The sequence below is a fragment of the Garra rufa genome, chromosome 20, assembly GCF_049309525.1.
Source record: "Garra rufa chromosome 20, GarRuf1.0, whole genome shotgun sequence".
In the NCBI taxonomy this organism is placed as follows: Eukaryota; Metazoa; Chordata; class Actinopteri; order Cypriniformes; family Cyprinidae; genus Garra; species Garra rufa.
The window spans coordinates 30,529,752-30,547,609 of NC_133380.1; the positions used below are offsets into that span (position 1 = coordinate 30,529,752).

The 17,858-nt window shown below is 41.9% G+C and overlaps 1 protein-coding gene across 10 annotated transcripts in view; it reads right to left on the reverse strand.

Moving 5' to 3' along the window:
• Positions 1–1,072: 1,072 nt before the first annotated feature.
• atp2b2 (ATPase plasma membrane Ca2+ transporting 2) overlaps positions 1,073–17,858 on the reverse strand; it is a 118,046-nt gene continuing 101,260 nt past the window's right edge. For 3 of the 10 annotated variants that reach the window (XM_073825845.1, XM_073825841.1, XM_073825839.1), the window contains 7 exons: positions 16,867–17,080; positions 16,523–16,734; positions 13,120–13,227; positions 11,201–11,383; positions 8,721–8,892; positions 7,324–7,366; positions 4,130–4,223 (listed from right to left, as the gene is read on the reverse strand). In XM_073825845.1, coding sequence (XP_073681946.1) covers positions 7,359–7,366; positions 8,721–8,892; positions 11,201–11,383; positions 13,120–13,227; positions 16,523–16,734; positions 16,867–17,080 — 897 coding nt within the window. In that variant the 3' untranslated portion in view covers positions 4,130–4,223; positions 7,324–7,358. Of the gene's footprint in view, positions 4,224–7,320; positions 7,367–8,720; positions 8,893–11,200; positions 11,384–13,119; positions 13,228–16,522; positions 16,735–16,866; positions 17,081–17,858 lie in introns of all 10 variants that reach the window. The other 7 variants (XM_073825842.1, XM_073825838.1, XM_073825837.1 and 4 more) reach the window with 5 other exon arrangements.

Sequence of the window (17,858 nt, forward strand, 5' to 3'; positions counted from 1 at the left end):
CCCCAGGACATCCAAGATGTACTGTAGGTGACTTTGTTTCTTTAGTAGAACACAAACAAAGATTTTTAACTCAAACCGTTGCAGTCTGTCAGTCATATAATGGCAGTCAATGGTTACTAAATCTTTAAGAGTAAAAAAAAAACACACAGACAAAACCAAAATAAACCCTGTGGCTCGTGATGATACATTGAGGTCTTAAGACACAAAATGATCGGTCTATGCCAAAAACTGAATCGTGCATATTGGCCTCTCAGAATGGTATTTACTTGTGCTTTTCCTGATTCTGGCAACCGATTAAAAACGTAAAAGATTACGTTTCCTTGTGCGAACTCATATGGAAGTGTTGACTTTTCACCGACTACATTGCCAGAGCATGTTGACGCGTCACGCACTGGCTGTTGTGAACGTGCTCTATACAGCTGAACGTTCTGGTGGATCAGAGGTAAATAATAATATAAATACTCAGTTTCTTGCACAGACCAATCGTTATGTGTCTTAAGACCTCAATGTATCATCACAAGCCGCAGGGTTTAATTTGTTTTTTGTTTTTCTGTGTATGTTTTTTTTTTTTTTTTTTTTTTACTCTTAAAGATTTGGTGCCCATTGACTGCCATGATATGACTGACAGACTGCAACGGTTTGAGTTAAAAATCATCTTGGATGCCCTAAGGGTTAGCAGATAAACATCAATTTTTCATTTTTGGGTGAACTATCCCTTTAACATTTAATAAGATATTCATACATTTAAGAGTGGCTTAACTGCATATGATAATGAAAATAATAATAGAAACATCTCAGTTTTGGTACTTGAACTAATTACAACTGCAACTGTTCACAGCAGAAACCACAGCAGCCCCACATATGGCTACACAGTGTTTGGAGATCGTTTCAGCATGTGGAGCCACATGATATCATTGAGAAATGTCTCAATGAACTAAAGCAGATGGACATGGACGTTTTGTGTACCGTAATGATGCTGCAGCTCTGAAACGTCTGCGCCAAACCCAGCACATCTAACACGTGCCACAGATGAAAGAGCACACACACGCACACTGTTCACGGGACACACGGGTTCATGCTCCTCTGGGAATTTATTAAGTGCTTGTTTTTTTGTTTTTTTTTTTGTCATTTTTTCTTTCATTTCATTTGTATCACTTGCGCTCCTGTCTGGAATCGTGGTATGGACAGTGAAGCAACAAGAGTCAGTTCATGTTCTCAGGCTAGAAAATCATTTACATCACAATTTTTTTTGTTTGTTTTACTGACTTTGAGACCACAAACATTCCAGCAACACACTCTAGGGTAGATGAGAAACAATCAGAAAGCTTGACTTTTTGCATAGTATTAAATGAACAAAGACATTGAGTTTTTTATTTACAATTATTGTATAGATTATAAAATTCATAAAAACAAGATGGATGAACACTTTTCATTTACCCATAAATTGCTAGTGCGCCAAAAGTACCTGTGGCGTCGTATGCTCTTTGTTCCACAAAACGCATGCTGCTAAGTACAGTACATAGAAGCTGATGTATTGCAAGAAATATTATTATTTGTGATTATTAGAATGCTGTCATCCTTCCGATTTATTGGTTAAACATTTTAAACTGCATCCGTTATTTGGCCCGTCGACACAGGGCGCAGAACTAAACTGAATTAAACTGAAGTGGCCAGTCATACCGTAAAAGATCTCATCCGGAGTCATTGCAGTCCACACACATTTCAGACAAACTCCCCTGCGGCGCCTTTCAACGTGTCAGAGGTGATTATTTTGGTCAACAGTTGTGAAAATGATTGTAAATGAAGCTTTGAAATGTGTTAAAGGGATAGTTCACCCATCAGTCAGGCCGGTTTTCAGACCTGGATCGACCGATCGGTTCGATAGTAGATAGTGACTTTAGTTTGATTTGCTTCTGTTTCATATGACTTCAGAACACTAAAAGTCTTGCGGCCCACATTCATGGTGCTTCTGGGATGGCATGAGGGCGAGTAAACTATCCCTTTAACATGATAAAAGGCAAAAGATTTCTGAAAAAAAAAAAAAAAATTGGTCTCCATATTTTTCTCTCACTGAGTAAGCCTGAGCTAACAGTTAAAGCTTGTGTACCTTATCTTGATGAGTAAAACTGTCGAAAAATAAAAAATAAAAACACAAGTTCAAATTTAAGAATGATGGAGAAAAATGAGTTGCATATAAGTGTATGACATCATGCCTTTCCAATTGCAAAGAATATTAATGAATACATGGGTGACTTTATAAGTGTGCCTTCTGATAGACCCCCATTTCTCCTTTCGCTTCTAGAGTACAATAAATAGTTAACGACTACTGAATACTGTTGAGATGCTAGAGTATATTTACTGACTGCAGGAAGACAAGCTTGATTTGAACACAGAAGCACATCTAAATTTACACCACAGAAATTCATTCATATCCGGATAGTGCAGAAAAGGATCATAAATGTATATATAGATATATTTTAGGTTTTTTTTTGTTTGTTTGTTTTTTGGTTAAGGTTTTTCTTTTTTTTTTTTCTTTTTTTAAGAAAAGAGTCAAAAGCAACATTCCTTCTTTTTGTTTCGTTACATTACATAATTCAGTTGTTCAAAGTGTCGTCAGCTCAGGAGCTGGGTTCGTTTCCTTTAACCGAAAGAAATCTACAAATTAAATGTCAAAAAAGAAGAATCAACACAATAAATCACAATATTTGAACACAATTTTGATTTCCATACAGAGATGCCAGATATAACTTAGTTTACATGTTTCCAACATAAAACCCATCGCAGCTTTTGATGGTCACACGGAACTGAAACTATTTTATGTTAAATAGTATGTACTTCTAAAGAAGATATTTAAATCCAACCTGATATATCTGCTCACATTTGAGGCCGACCACAAGTTCATCTCCGAAACCATCTCGACGCCAGCAAAACCGATTGGATTTTTTTTTCGGGGGTGCTCAGAGCCGTCGATCCCGACACTCGTTTAATACTACGATGCCACGATAATGATATATCCCACTATATTTTGGTTTCTTTTGTTATCTTCTAAAAATATCTACAGTATTTGACAAAATAGCAGGCAAGTCCAGCGCACAATTGGTAATAAAACACCTAGAGTCCGATATTACAGGAGTACTGAACAACGTGAGCTGTTCCAACTACGTCTGCTGCATGGTTTTGAACCCTACAAAGAAGTTTTAAACCCTACAAAGAAACCAGGACGTATCTACAGGTTTGTAAACAAATTACATTCTCTTTAGGACATAAATAAGTTAAAGTAGTTATTGAAGCAGAACAAGGCAACATGCCAACAAATAAAGATAAACTCTGTAAATATATATTTATAATATGTCTATAAATATATATGTACGCTTAATAAATTCTAATTTCCATGGGTTTCTCTTTTTCCGACAGGTGCAAATCTACTGTGCAAGTTGAGCCCTGCGACCTGGATACACCTTAATCAATATCCAAATAAATCTATACAATTAGATACATGCCACACACAATACTCACAGATCAGTGAATCAGATAAGCTGTCTTAAAATAGCAGTCCACCGCACGTCCCACCAAATCAAATAAAACCGTTTAAATAAAAATAAAGGTTTCCAAATAAAAACCTGGGTAATGTACATTCATGCAGGAGCAACGATAATAGCTGATTTAAATTACTCGTAATAGTCTGTCGTTTCCTCAGAAAATGGGAGCGGTGCGCTTGCGCTCATGGGTTCTTGTATTGTTTCTCGAGTCGCTCCGCGATCATCTGAGTCGGTCGTCGTTCATGCGTTCAATAAAAGAATGTGGCGCGACCACACGTACAGTCAACGGTACACAATCCGTATTGGCGTGCACTCCGGAGCGCCTTTAAACGTAGAGTCTAAGATGATTATTGAGCAATCTCCCGTGTGAGATGGCTAAAGCGATGTCTCCAGACTATGAAGCGGGCTCCCGGGACTGGAGGAAGCAGCAGATTTACTCGTGTCGGTCGTCAGGTTTATACCGCTATCGATGGCGTTGTTGTTCTTGTTAGGAGATGATGGCTGACTGGAGTTCTTCCTGGCCGCCTCGTCGTCAATGTCGGTGTCATCTATTAGAGGAATGTGAGGTGTGGAGTCCTCTATTCTAAACTCTGGATGAGTCATGAAATTGTGGATGGAGGTTCTGGATTCGGGTTTTTCCAAGCCTTCGTAGAGGGAGCTACGAAATGCGTTCACAACACGTATCTGTGTGAGGAAAGAGACTAGTGTCAAAGGGTTGAAATGTGAGCTGGAAGAACCCCCAGTGGCACAGTGACAACAGGAGGAGGGAAAGGCTGTGGACCCACCAAAAATTCAAAAACATTTGGAAAGCGTCTGTAATTCTACCGTGCACTGAGACAGTTTAAGGATTGCATTGAAAATAACTTAACTCAAACTCATGATAAAATAAAGAGACCGTAAAAGAAAACATAGGCAATGCTCTTATGTCCCATACAGTACACAATACAGTATACAGTGTAAGGTCCAAAGTGTTGTATACCTAGAGACAAGCATTGTTAATTCAACAGAAATTGAACGAAAACAAAGGGGAAAAAAACCCAAAGGAAAAACCAAACGTCATGCAAGTTGAACACATCTTGTGGAAAGTTGGTAAGAGGAATAGATTAGATATTAAGATCCAGGATGAGTTTCAAGGTAAACACAAAGTCAAAGGCAAACAAAAGAGAAGAAGTCTACAAAGACTTAATAGAGGATGACAGGGACAGGAGAGCCTATGCTTCAAAAGCATAGAGTCACAACACGATGATGGAAGCGAACCAAAAGCTTGACAAGCCAACTCAACGACTACACACAACATGCAGCTCGGGACAACACCATGTGGAGATGAACACAGGCACACAGACTGTGGAATAAGAAAAGAGACGAGAACAAACAAAAGTCTGTTCTTTCAACAACTCCATGCGTCTCTGTGTAAACACTCAAGTATAGGCCGAAAAGTTTTGTTCAGATTGACAGAACTACTCTAAAAAATAAGATAAGCCTTTAATAAGTTATTATTGTGTGGAATTGAGACTTTCTAGAAATATTTTACTGTAGTAGTTGGGAGTAGCTAATAATCTGCTTCAAACGTTACAATTACAAGTATGATAATCTAGGCATTATTCTCACAGTAAACAGAATACAGTCTACAGTCCTGTTCCACAACCTAGTGAGCCGCCTACCTAGACAGCAAGATGACAATGTGTTGCCACAACCATATCACCCTGTAGCCCAAGACCATTGAAACTAGGGGGGAACGAAGACCTCTTGGGAAAACTAGGATGCTGCTGAAAGAGGTGTTAGTGAGACCAGTAGGAGGTGCTTACCCTGAGGTGTGGGTCCTAATGCCCCAGTACAGTGAAGGGCTCACTATACTGTAAAATCACCATCCTTCGGATAGACGTTAAACCGAGGTCCTGACTCTCTGTGGTCACTTAAAATCCCTTGGCACTTCTCTTAAAAGTGTAGGGATGTATCCCTGGTGTTCTAGCCAAATTTCCTCCACTGGCCCTTATCAGTGATTGCCTCCTAATAATCCCCATCCACTGAACTAGCTCTATCACTCTCTCTTCTCTCTACCTGTAGCTGGTGTGTGGTCAGGGGAACTGGTTGGAACTGGCGACATTGTACTGTGGCTGCCATCACATCATCCAGGCGGATTCAACCTCGTTCCTGGAGGCCCCCCAACACTGCACATTTTGCATCTCTCCTTTGTCTGACACACCCATTTAAGGTTTTGGACATGGAAAACATGCAGTTTTGAGGTGCCTCCAGGAACGTGGGTGGGAGCCATTGGCTTAGAACAAAGCTGGTCAAGTTTGGTCCTGGAGGACCACTGTCCTGCAGAGTTTAGCTCCAAATTCGAATCAAACACACCTGAACAAGCTACTTAATGTCTTCAAGATCACTAGAAAGCTACAGGCAGGTGTGTTTGATTAGGGTTGGAGCTAAACTTTGCAGGACAGTGGCCCTCAACGACCAAAGCTTCCCAGCCCTGTCCTAGAAGTTTCTAGCGCAGGGGTGCCAAAACTCAGTCCTGGATGGCTGGTGTCCTACAGTGTTTAGCTCCAACCCCAATTAGACACACCTGAAGCACCTAATCAAGCTCTTACTGGGCTCCTTCCCAGGTGGTGTGTTGAGGCAAGTTGGAGCTGAACTCTGCAGGACATCTGCTCTCCAGGACCGATTTTGGGCACCTCTGTTCTAGTGAGTCTGAGGACCTTGATTAGTTAGTCTCAGATGTGTTTAATTAGAGTTGGAGCTAAATTCTGCAAGACAGTGGCCCTCCAGGAAGAGGCCTGGCAAACCCTGTATTAGAGTATTGAGTTGATAGCTTAGCGATGTCACACTAGCATTGTAATCTATTCTTTACTTCAAGTGAGGAATCAGCATTTGCTGTAGATAGTTTAAAATCTGTCATATATAAGGTTCTATTTGGCTTGGGATACTGTCTTAAGCAAAGTTTAGCTCCAATCACAGTTAAACACATTGCCCAACCCTGCAGAGTTCTGGACAACCCTGTCTCCATGTTGTTGGTAAGTAGATGTTCCTACTCAAACTGTATCCCTGCATCTATGAAGCTGCCCACTTGAAAGCTAATGACTTAAGACCTTTTGTCACTGTCCGTGAAAACTGTCCTTTTGAAGGGAGCTGTCTGAGCAAAGGAAAGGTGAGGAGCTCACTAGGGTTTGGAACAGAGCATCTATGATGCCACCAACTACTGACATGCTGAACATAAAGTAATCAGAATCATCTACCTCTAATGTCCATCAAGCTTGACTCTATCCTTTCCTGGTTGCAAATACTTTCAACTTAGCTAAGAGTAAACTTGCAAAGCCAACACAAACTGATCTGAATGACAGATGAGAACAAATGTCAGAAGAAATCACATAGATGAAGACTGGCCTAACGTTTAGTGAGATTCTGCAACTGTCAGCATCACACAGCAGACTACATGACCAACAGAGTAAAGCCACGAGACATAATGGGTCGCTGTGGGCCTCGAATCTAAATCACACAGACGACAAATAAGACAAGACTATGGGGAGGAAGCGCCACTCTTTTCACACGTCTCCGTAGCTGTGTGGAGAGAAAAATGTAAAAAAAGGAGAACAAAACAGCCTCCCGTAATCAATAGAGTAGCTTCAAGAATGCAGCCTAGACCATTTTGGAGAACATGTCTGGCTACAGCTGAGTGGGGAATGGTACCGTTGGCTATACTTGAATGTTTACCCAGCCTGGTGAGTTTGTTGGTGGAATATTAGTTCACATCAATTTTGCGACGGACAATGGAGGGACTCACAACCTGAAATTCACTTCGTAGGCCTTAGTCCAGGGCTCTTAGCACTCTGAGGAAAACAAACACATGGTACATTGAAACACATGTTCTTCTGAGAAGCGGGTTAAAGATGATCTGATAAACACTGACATGAAGAGTAAGAGGAAATCAGAAGCAAAGCAGATTTTCAGGGATGCCCTTTGACAAAACACGAATCATCTATGTCATAAAGATTAAGAAACAGTTTGAGCTCCGGTGTCATGCCATATCTCTGTTGGACCTGATGGGTAATGCCCGATTAGAATTGTCTGTCAGATCTTTCCACTGTAGCTGTCAGAGCTATAGCCTCGTGGCCAGTGCTCTGACATATGGTGCAGCTACACCTTGGGTGACCGGATTTTTTCCTGTTACTTCACACATTGCCTCTTGTGTATCCCTACACTGTCCTCTTGAATAAAGTTGACAAGTCTGATAATTTAACTTTTGTATTTAGTTTAGAGGTCTAAACAACCTGGAGAAAGAATGGAACCACACAACTTCTTGAGCCAATCATCTGAGCCATGAATGTTGTGTGACAGATCTAGAGTCTGGAACCACAGAAAGCAATGTCCATTTTACACTTTTAAGAGCCTCCAAATATAATTGCTAAACTAGTATAAAATACTATATTATACAAATTTTGTAGTATTGTCGCCCATTGGTTTTTTGGAGATTTTTGGAGAACTGGCTTTTTGGGGCCAGTTATTGTCCCTTATTTGCACCATATCAGACTCACAATTAAAAGAACAAAGCAGCACACTGCCAAGGACATGTAAGCTCACCAATTGTAGTTAAAAAGTTCCAACTGCTTAAAACAAATCATGTTTTTATTAAAAGCTTGTACGTCTAAAACTGGGAATTCTATGGCGTTTTATAACAGCTCAGTGTGGTGTGTGACGTTTTTCATTTAATTTACTTTGTGAGAACGTACAGAGGTGAACTCATGTAGTGATTAAAGATTTTGTTGTCAATAACAAAGCTGTACACGGATCCATTTTGGTGTTGCCATAGAAACAAAAAAAAAATTCTGACTCAGAGAATGTGAACAGCTCTGAGTAGCTGTTGTCTCGCAATTATGGTAACCCTCACATAACATTAATGCAGCATTATATTTGAAACAGACTGCAGAACAAAGCTTCTTTCTAGAATCTCTGCTGTAGACCTGCTTCCCTCTGATGCCTTTTCATTACATTTACTGTTAAATGTTCTCATATTTTACAATGTTTTAGCTCTAGATTCGTTATATCTGTTCGAAAATAATTAAAATCTCTTTGCATCCTGTTATTCTTTTGGATTCATAAAAGCAGTTTTGTTATGATTGGCCCACTTCAGGTCTGGGGTTCAAGGGCATCCCTGACAAACACCCAAAGAAGAGTGTCACTCACGCCCAGAGGGAGCAGCAGCAGTGCTGGTAGGAGAGGAAAGAGCATTGCACAAGGACACGTGACTAGGACTAGAAACATTGGTTACATCCTGATTTTGACTGGTGGTGGAGGACTGGCGTCTCAGAGCCCCCTGAAAGGAAGTCCCGCTCTTGAACGTGTTCACTACCTCGATCTGCAGGAAGGGGGAGAGAAATACACGGAGCACAGCGCGTCAAAGACGTGACCAATGCATCATCACATGGACATGGTTTAGAAGACTATGACAGGCCCTCATCACACAGTAAACACCTCATCTTAAATTAGCACTGAGACTTTGATGGCTTTAGAAATGTCCTCCTCCCTGCTGCTGCAGCTTTGACAGCAGGCATGATGAACGCCCAAACACCTTCGAGAGCCTCGCCACAGGACAGCAGCATTGCGCCTAGAAGAGCACTGTTATCGTATCACATGACAAACAACAGGCAATGGCAATTTACTGTAAAGGATTTGCATGCCACTACCAAAACGCAGTGACTGCAGAATGCAATCTGTCACATGCGGTGCATTATACAACATTTAGTTCTTCTGTTCATTGGTTTGCTGCTTGTCTGTGTTTGTGGTGTTCCAGCTCAAAGTATGTGAGCAGAGTTGTGTGATTTTGCTTGGACCAAGGAACAATTTGGAAACCTTTGAACTGGTTGGGAACTGTTTTCAACATTGTATGAAACTGTCCAACTTTTTCTCAGACTTATTGCTGTATAAAAGTATAATGACAGTCACAATGGTGCTGTTGGTCTGACTAGCAGATTATCTCTGCCTCATGCCCAACCATAGCCATGATGCCATTCAGAACAACAACACTCTTGTGATTGTGATATTGCTTATTACTTTCAACATTCAAACTTCATTGAACTGAAATGTTATCAGCAGCATGGAAGTGATTTGAGTGAAAAAATGGGGGCTATGTAAATTTACTGGGTTTGCTTAGTAAAAAATAGTCATAATTGACTTGTTAAAGGGCAGACAGTAAATAAGCACTAACCTTAGTAAAGTTATATTTGGAATAGAATGCTGTGAAATTATACTGGTAATTACACTATTGATACCAACCTATAACACTTACTATTTGTTAAAAATAGTACAGTATGTGAGTAGTCATTATGCAACAATAAATGTTTCAAACAGGTCACTTGGTCTCATCTCAATACATGTAAGTGGAAGGCAGTTATTAATATAACTTCTGGCAAGAAAGGCATCCTACATTATTTCTAGTTCACAATATAAATCAGAAATGGAAAGTCTGGTCAAGCACACTACAGGATTTTGTAGGGCTGGGCAAAAAAAAATATTGATTTCTCGATTTTAATCGATTCTCATTTATCCTAGCCTGTTTTCAGGAAATGAACGGAACATTCATCCAATAAATGTATCAAATAAATGAACTTCCATCCAATAAATTGCAATAAGCTTTGTGCTCTGTTACTTTGATATAAAAAAAAGTCAGATTTCAAATTCTTTCCATTTTATTAGAGTGTTCAAATAAATGCTGTTTTGGCACTGCTAATGTGGAGCCTCAGTTCGAAGGACATGAATTGATAATCTCCTCTGCTTTAATACTAGTTTTAGCAAAAAATAAATATTAAAGTACAAAGAATACAACCTACCGAAATCCGTATCCTCTCTCATGTAATCGGTTTAACAGTGTTTCAACCGCGCAAAGCCAATACAACAGCTTGTAAACAATATGTCATGTCACATTTACCTAAGAAAAAGCATATTTGTAAGTTGATTTTACAGATTTTATTTATACAAAGTTTTTTTCCTTGAGAAAATTTGGCATACGAATCGATATTGAATCGAATCAAATCAAATCTGAAATCAAATCAAATTGCAAGTTTGTGAATCACAATCAAACTAAATTGTAAAATCCAGCTGTAGTATTGTGGGAAGAAATCTTGTAAAACAGTCTAAATATCTTGGGAAAATGTAAGTATTTTTGGAATTTCATGACTACAGAGCCATCGTTTCCACAGTAGACAGAGTTTTAGTAATGCAGTTATGTTGTTCCTAAAATTGACAGCATACAGAATTGTACCCAAAAGTTTTATTATGAGATTTCCAATGTAATTTAGATTGAATGTTCCAAAACACTATTTAATAAATGATTATTTAGTTGGAATATAAAGTGTTTTTCATGAAAGGTGTACTGACAGCCCATGATTAATGCAACAGTACTCAAGTCTTGCTATCAGCGCTGATGTTTGTGCCAGTAATGGCGTTTGGCAGAGCTGAGCTGCGGTTCAACCTCCGCACTGTTCTAAATCTGGCCGTAAAACACACTGCCAGCCGTGCAGATGGTTGAATCTCAATTACATAATTACAAACACAATTGATGTACAAGCATAAGTATAGTTACTTCCTACAGATGCCATTTCAGTGCAAAATTCATGCTGAATATTTCAGGCATTCGTAACTTCCCAAAGACTATCAGAGGTTCTAACCTGAGTCTGGATTCTGTTGAGGCCCCTGAACCAGAGGATCTGCCCTCGCCGCAACTCTCTCTCAGCATGATCGATCTCCTCCTGGTCCTCATTCATCTCCTCCTCTGGCATTTCATCCTTCCGTGTTAGCTGACCAGCCCCTTTGAGAAACCTCAGCTTGCTGTTTGGGATTGTTGATATAACCTGACCCAGAGTGAGGATGTGCATGACAGACATGTATTTTTTAACATGATAACGCACAAAATGTTTATTTTCAGGCATTTCAGAACTCTATCCACAAATCTTCAGGTGAGAAACAAGCCCTGTGTATAGTTATGCTGGCAGATACTGTTAACTCAGATGGCAAAAAGAACACACAGTGTCTTGTTATGTTGCTGCCTTATGTTTTACTGTTTTAAATTACTTTTCACCCCACATCAATCTACACTCCATGCACCATAATGACACGGCAAAAACAGAATTGTCACAACTTCATAAATGTATTAAAAAACTGAAATAAGTACATTGCATAAGTATTCATAACTCAGTACTTAGTTGAAACACCTTTACATCCTCAAGTCTTTTTGGGTATGATGCAACAAGATTTGCACATCAACATTTGTCAATTATCTGCCATTCTTTGCCTCACCTCTTTACATCTCAAGCTCTGTTAGCTTGGATGGGGTCTGGCAGACATTTTCAGGTTTTCAGGTAGAAATGTTTGATTGGGTTCAAGCCCAGGCTCTGGCTGGGCCACTCAAGGACATTCACAGAGTTGTCTATAAGCTACTCTTGCTGTGTGCCTATTGTTCTGTCATTGTCTGAAATGTTACAGTGATGTTTGTCCTTCTGTAAGTTTCTCCCATCTGCATATATGATCATGGAGCTTAACTAGAGTGACCATCAGGTTCTTGGTTACTCTTGGTTTTCGCTCTGATATGCATTTTCAGCTGTTAGGTGGAGGTGGAGGTGAAGTGAGGCCAAGTATGGTGACCCATACTAGGAATTTGTGCTCTGCATTTAACCCATCCAAGTGCACACACACAGTAGTGAACACACACACACACACACACCGTGAACACACACCCGGAGCAGTGGGCAGCCATTGCTGCGGCGCCCGGGGAGCAGTTGGGGGTACGGTGCCTTGCTCAAGGGACTCACCTCAGTTGTGGTATTGAGGGTGAAGAGTGCTGGTTATTCACTCCCCCCACCTACAATCCCCGCCGGACCTGAGACTCGAACCCCCGTTGAAATTAGCCACAGTTTAACTCCACTCAAAGTGTAGCAACATCTACAATCAATATAAATGCTTCTAAGCTAAACTACTGTACAACTGTCCCAGATAAGGGTATGAATACTTATGCAATGGAATCATTTAAGTTATTTTATTTATTAACTTGTTTTATTGCTTTGCCATTATGGTGTATAGAGTGTAGATTGATGTGGGAAAAAGTAATTTACAGTAGTTTAACATAAGGCAGCAACATAACAAAATGTGAAAATGGAAAAAAGGGTTATGAATACTTTTGCAAGGCACTGTAATTTTCCATGTTACTATTTTTTATCCATGTAAAATATTGGATATTTTGGTTTGCAACTCTGGTTTGTTACCCTAAAATACTACAGTAGGTAAAGGGATTCAGCCAAAAATGTTCCAAACTTTTTTTTTCTTACTTAAACACAAAAGAAGATATGCTAGAGATGTTTTGTCCATACTTTAAACTCATAAGGGTACAAAACAACACGTCACTGACCTTGAGAAAAAAAAAAAAAAGCTTTGAGATGCTTTTCAAAACAACGTCTTTTGTGTTTGGGCAGAATGATAATTTCTGAGTGAACTATCCCTTTAATGAAGACCTAGTATAAAATATAACTCTGCAGGTTTAATTATTGATTTTTTATTTATTTATTTTTTTTAATTATGAAAATTGTTGCATTACCTGTCCCCAGACCAGCTCTCCCAACCCCAGGAACACACACCACATCCATTTCTCCAGATCCAGAGGAGAACAACTGAATGGTTTTCCTCCAAACTGAACAATCACAATCTAAAATGAAAAAATAAATAAATAATAATAATTAATAAAGTGCACTATGATGGCCATGTTTAGGTATATTTATAACTATACTTATTTTAATTCATGCATAACCTTTAAATGAAGACTGAAAAAAAAAAGGTTTGAACAAACTTGAAACTTACTGAAAGGTGCATAGCACTGATTGTGGAGACATTTTGTCTCCTATTAGTTTTACAACATTTCCATTATAACTATTCTCACACTATCAGACTCACTGCTCAAACCATGTTGGTTGTTTTCATTTATTTTGAATCACAGGTTCCTCTTATTGTCTGTCAGGAGTTCCCCGGGGTATCAGAGCAGATTGTCACGTATTGGTCGTCTTGTCATCATTAACTCTTGCACTACACATCATGGACTTCATTCCCCACAAGCCACTGCACTAATAACTGCATTCACCTGCTCCTTGTTTCTCACTGCACTGATTACCGCTCACAGCTGCACCTCATCACACTGACTGCACTTAAGCTTCTCACACACACAGCCACCTTGCGAAGTCTTATTGTTCCTTCTGGTCTTTATTTCCGAGCGTTTATTCCCGTGTTTGATTTCCTGTTTGATTCCTGGACTACTCCCCGTGTTTTGATTCTAGCTGCCAGCCCCGACCTTCTGCCTGTGTTTGACCACGATTTCTGCCTGCCCCTTTGTGTTTGTTTGTTTGTTTGAATAAATGCTGCGAATGGATCCGAACGTCTCTGACCCTCCTTGTGACAGAAGACTTCGCCATTACAAGGATCCAGCAGAAAGTTTGTCCAACCCCGTAAGTTTCCTCTGCTCCATTTTTCAAGATGGCCGTCCTATCGAATGTTATGTTGAGGAATTTATTACGTACAGTCACCTGGCACCTTGTGACGAATTTATGTTAAAGGAATGTTTTTGGAGCGGGTTGGACACTGATATCAGTTTATGCTTACCCGATGAGGACCCTAGTTGGACACTCGCACAATTTATTGACTTTGTTTTATTATATTGTGGATCTCCGTTCACTGTGGGAGTACTTGAAGGGTCACAACACAAGATGTCTGCCAGCCCAAAGCCACAGCACAAGATGTCTGCTAGCCCCGAGCCTCAGCACAAGATGTCTGCTAGCCCAGAACCACAGCACCCACACTTTACCACGGTTTGGCAAAGACTAATGTCTAGCGTGGAGGACCCACCGCTGCTGTCGGCTCGAGCAGCTGGTCTCCCAACCAACCTTCCTGAGTCTCCGCTGGTTCCGCCCGGCCTTCCAGAGTCTCCGCTGGTTCCGCCCGGCCTTCCAGAGTCTCCGCTGGTTCCGCCCGGCCTTCCAGAGTCTCCGCTGGTTCCGCCCGGCCTTCCAGAGTCTCCGCTGGTCCCGCCCGGCCTTCCAGAGTCTCCGCTGGTCCCGCCCGGCCTTCCAGAGTCTCCGCTGGTCCCGCCCGGCCTTCCAGAGTCTCCGCTGGTCTCGCCCGGCCTTCCAGAGTCTCCGCTGGTCCCGCCCGGCCTTCCAGAATCTCCGCTGGTTCCGCCCGGCCTTCCAGAGTCTCCACTGGTCCCGCCCGGCCTTCCAGAGCCTCCGCTGGTTCCGCCCAGCCTTCCAGAGCCTCCGCTGGTCCCGCCCGGCCTTCCAGACTCTCCGCTGGTCCCGCACGGCCTTCCAGAGCCTCCGCTGGTTCCGCCCAGCCTTCCAGAGCATCCGCTGGTTCAGCCCAGTCTTCCAGAGCCTCCGCTGGTTCCATCCAGTTGTCCTGAGATTCCTGTCTGCCCAGTTCTGGTCACGGAGGCCATGCATGGACTGTGTGGGTTCCCACCCACCCTCCCTGCTGCTCCAGTCCTGCCACCTCTGTCTCCTGACAGTCCCTCTGCTCACCCACTTCCCACCTTCGGTGCAGAGGACTTGCCGTGGGACTGCCAGTCTCCATCGGTGTCCAGACTGAAGGATCCCTCATCATCACCTCCAGTCTCAGAGTCCTGGACTCCACCTCGGCCCTCCGACCCTGCGGCTCCAGCCCGGCTCTGTGCTCCCTCGTCTCCGTTGTCGGCCGTCGGCCCACCAGCTCCTCCGGGCTCCATCGTCTATCCGGCTCCGCCCCGGTCAGTCGTCGCCCCACCTTCGCCTCTGGACTCTACTCCTCCGGCTGCGCCTCGTCACTCCGTCCTGCCGGCTCTGTGGACCTCCTCCCTCCCGTGGGCACAGCCTCGATCCTCTGTCACTCTGGCTCCGCTGCGTACCTCCGGACCTCCATCTCCGCCGGGGTCGCCAGAGCCTTGGGTTCCGCCTTGGCCCTCCGGATCCTCGGTGTCACCTAGGACCGTCGACTCTCCGGTTCTCCCTCGGGCTCCAACCCTTCCTCCGCCATGGCTTCTCCCTCCGTCGGCTCCGCCTCAGTTCTTAGTTCCAGTACCTCCACATAGACCTGGCCCTCCATCCCTCCCCCTGTTCCGCCTCCGCTCCACCACCCTCCGGGTTTCATTAGGTGGTTAGAGCGTCTGGAAGCCGCTCCTTGGGGAGGGGCTCTGTCACATATTGGTCGTCTTGTCATCATTAACTCTTGCACTACACATCATGGACTTCATTCCCCACAAGACACTGCACTAATCACTGCATTCACCTGCTCCTTGTTTCTCACTGCACTGATTACCCCTCACAGCTGCACCTCATCACACTGACTGCATTTAAGCTTCTCACACACACAGCCACCTTGCGAAGTCTTATTGTTCCTTCTGGTCTTTATTTCCGAGCGTTTATTCCCGTGTTTGATTTCCTGTGTTTGATTCCTGGACTACTCCCCGTGTTTTGATTCTAGCTGCCAGCCCCGACCTTCTGCCTGTGTTTGACCACGATTTCTGCCTGCCCCTTTGTGTTTGTTTGTTTGTTTGAATAAATGCTGCGAATGGATCCGAACGTCTCTGACCCTCCTTGTGACACAGATACACGCATGGTCTTCAAAAAGAGATTTAATTTTCTTGACAAATGTAATGACATAGAATGAAATTTGTAAAAATACTGTATATGAAATGACAGATAGATTGTACTGAATGTTTAATTTGCTCAAGAGCATGATCTTCTCAAGTCTACTTGTCATAGTAACAAGAAACTATGCTTCCAACCACAGGCTGAGAGATGTAGTTCTAAACACACAACTTTCCAATGATGTTTTCCAATGGAACCATGGTTAGTTTGGAAACACCAAATGATTAAACTATGTTGGTAACACTGCTTTTGAGAAATACAATGCCACAGCCAATGCCAATTTTTAGTTTGACAACACCAAAAAAAAAAAAAAAAGTATAGTTTTGGTACCTGAATGGCAAAAGTGCCCAGAACAATGGAGCAGAAAATGGGGTTTCTGAAAATGCCATCAAACACGTTCCTCTCTCCATGGATCTTGCGGGCGTTGATCTCGTTGAAGAGCTGCATCATGACAAAGGTGTTGAAGATGATGGTGTAGTGCTCAGATGGAGGAGAATGCAGAGGCGCGTTCCTGCCACTGTCAATGTCAAAGATCTGCTCACCTGGATCACAAATAGATCATAAGACAAGAGTGAAGATCCTAGTTGTGTATAATTGTTGATTTATAATTGATTTATAAGAATTTTCCAGGCATGAAAGCATAAATGTATTTCCTACAGTATGAGGTAACTCACCCACAAACAGCAGTGTGAAGATGATGACGAGCTGGTACACACCATGGCCTAGGATGTTCTTGGTCATGGTACTGGAGATCAGGGGTTTGTTTCTGCCGTATGGTTTCCTCATCAACAGAGACTCAGTGGGTGGTTCAGTAGCCAAAGCCAGAGATGCGAATGTGTCCATAATCAGGTTTACCCACAACATCTGTACTGCTTTAAGAGGAGAATCCTGCAAGAACATACAGTCAGGATTTAAAACTAATAAAATGAGACCAATAAAACATGTTGATTTAAGTGAGATGTTAGTGGCATCATGCTTGTCTATTAAAATATTGGTAAGAAGACCCCGAAACTGAGATCTCACTCCTTATCTCAATACACGGTTGAGTGTCCTTGTTCATCTGAAGCTTTCTGGATGTTCATTTCTCACGCCAGTAACTTCACACAGTCTAGCCTCTTTCTCTTAGAAGTGCTGCATCATTTATTAGGTTAGCGATCCTCTAGGAAATTAAACAATGCTATTTTAGATCACAGGGATGAAGTCTTTGGCCTTGGCCTAGTAATCTAATATGGATTCTTTGCCATTGCCCCATGTCTCTGCATAGTCTATTTTGAGATTTCGTAGTAGGTCAGATCTATTGTCTTGTAAAAGGCATCACATATGTGATGGCAGTGGTTTTAAATTAGTAACTAGCTTTGTGTATTTCATAAAATAAATGTGAGTAGCTTGTACAAAACTCACTACAATGTTAGTGTGTTGGATATTTGCCGGTTACTATAAGGTTGCAAAAGTGTTCTGATTCCACCTGATCTCTAGATATGTCTCAGGTCCCTCCTTTAATGTAAATCTGTGAGATCTTTCACCTGTTTTATCAACTGTCAGGTAAAAAAAGTAAAACACTTTGATGGATTATTCATACTGCAGTTCAAAAGTTTGGGGTCAGTGAGTTTCCAAAAGAAGTCTCTTTTTGTGAAATATTATTACAAACTGATTTCTATGTGAATAT